Consider the following 1241-nt stretch of genomic DNA (forward strand, 5'->3'; position numbering starts at 1 on the left):
TTTTTATCCGCCGCTTCAAATACTTGCGAGGCTTTCTCAATATTTCCACACTTCGCATAGAGGTCTATCAGACTGTTAACGACACGTGAATCAGAAAAATATCTGGATCCTACATCATCACTTATTACCGACTCAACTGCATCTACAATCCCTAATTGAGAGCAAGCTGAGATGACACTTAAAATAAAAGTCTCATCCAGTTCCAGACTCTGCTTTCGGAAGTTTTTGAACAATTCTAAGGCAGCAGAAGGCTTCCCATTCTTAGCATAACCACTAATCATGGTAGACCATGTAACGAGATTTTTCTCCGGCATTTCATCGAATAAACACTTTGCTTCGTGCAATTTCCCAGACTTCACATAGCCATCTATCATCATAGTCCACGACACCACATTCCTACGGGGCATTTGTTCAAAGTAGTCCTTTGCTTTTTCCAACTGACCCGCCTTACAATACCCCGATATCATCAAATTCCATGTTCCAGTGTCGCGATGTGGCATTGCCCGAAACAGAAAGCTCGCTGTGTGCACATCACCAACATCAATGTACCCTGAAATCATCACATTCCAAGCAGCCATATCCTTAGTCGGCATAGCGTCAAAAATATTCCTAGCCTCTACCATATCTCCCTTCCTAACATAGCCACATATCACACTAGTCCAAGAAACAACATTTTTCTCATCCATGCCATCGAACAACTCGAGTGCAATTTCAAGTCTTCCATTATTCACGTAACCCGATATCATTGAGTTCCAAGAAACAACATCCTTTTCCTCCATCTCATCAAATACTTGTCTCGCGCAATCAACTTCCCCACATCTCATGAAACAGTCAATCACAGAATTCATCACTATCAAATCAAAACCAAACCCACATTTCCAAATAAACCCAAACATCCCCTCACCATCCCTCGACCATTTCAGCCGTCCAAACACCTTCAGTATAGATGATATACTGAAATTCAAAGGCGTGACATCTAGCGAACGCATATCCCGGAAAAGATAAAAAGCTTCAGTATGCTGAGAATTTTCAACATACCCATGAATCATAGAAGTCCAAAGAAAAGGATTTCGTTCAGTAATTTCATCGAACACCTTACGAGCATAATCTGTGCCACCAAAATGAGAGTAAAGGCGAATGATTTTGTTCAATATGAGGTCTGACGAGGCAATGGAACCACGTACTAACAAATGAGCGTGGACTGATTTTAACCTGTTCAGAGTTTTGCATGTTTGGAGAAG

At 41.3% G+C, this 1241-nt stretch overlaps 1 protein-coding gene across 1 annotated transcript; it reads right to left on the reverse strand.

Annotated features, from left to right (window-relative positions):
• Positions 1-5: 5 nt before the first annotated feature.
• LOC124892368 (pentatricopeptide repeat-containing protein At2g44880-like) lies at positions 6-1235 on the reverse strand (the record flags this gene model as incomplete). Its single annotated transcript, XM_047403669.1, has 1 exon — positions 6-1235. A coding segment is annotated over exon 1 (1044 nt), but the record flags the coding sequence as incomplete, so codon positions are not given.
• Between the last annotated feature and the right edge of the window lie 6 nt (positions 1236-1241).

This window comes from Capsicum annuum, unplaced genomic scaffold (assembly GCF_002878395.1).
Source record: "Capsicum annuum cultivar UCD-10X-F1 unplaced genomic scaffold, UCD10Xv1.1 ctg46393, whole genome shotgun sequence".
Taxonomy (NCBI): Eukaryota; Viridiplantae; Streptophyta; class Magnoliopsida; order Solanales; family Solanaceae; genus Capsicum; species Capsicum annuum.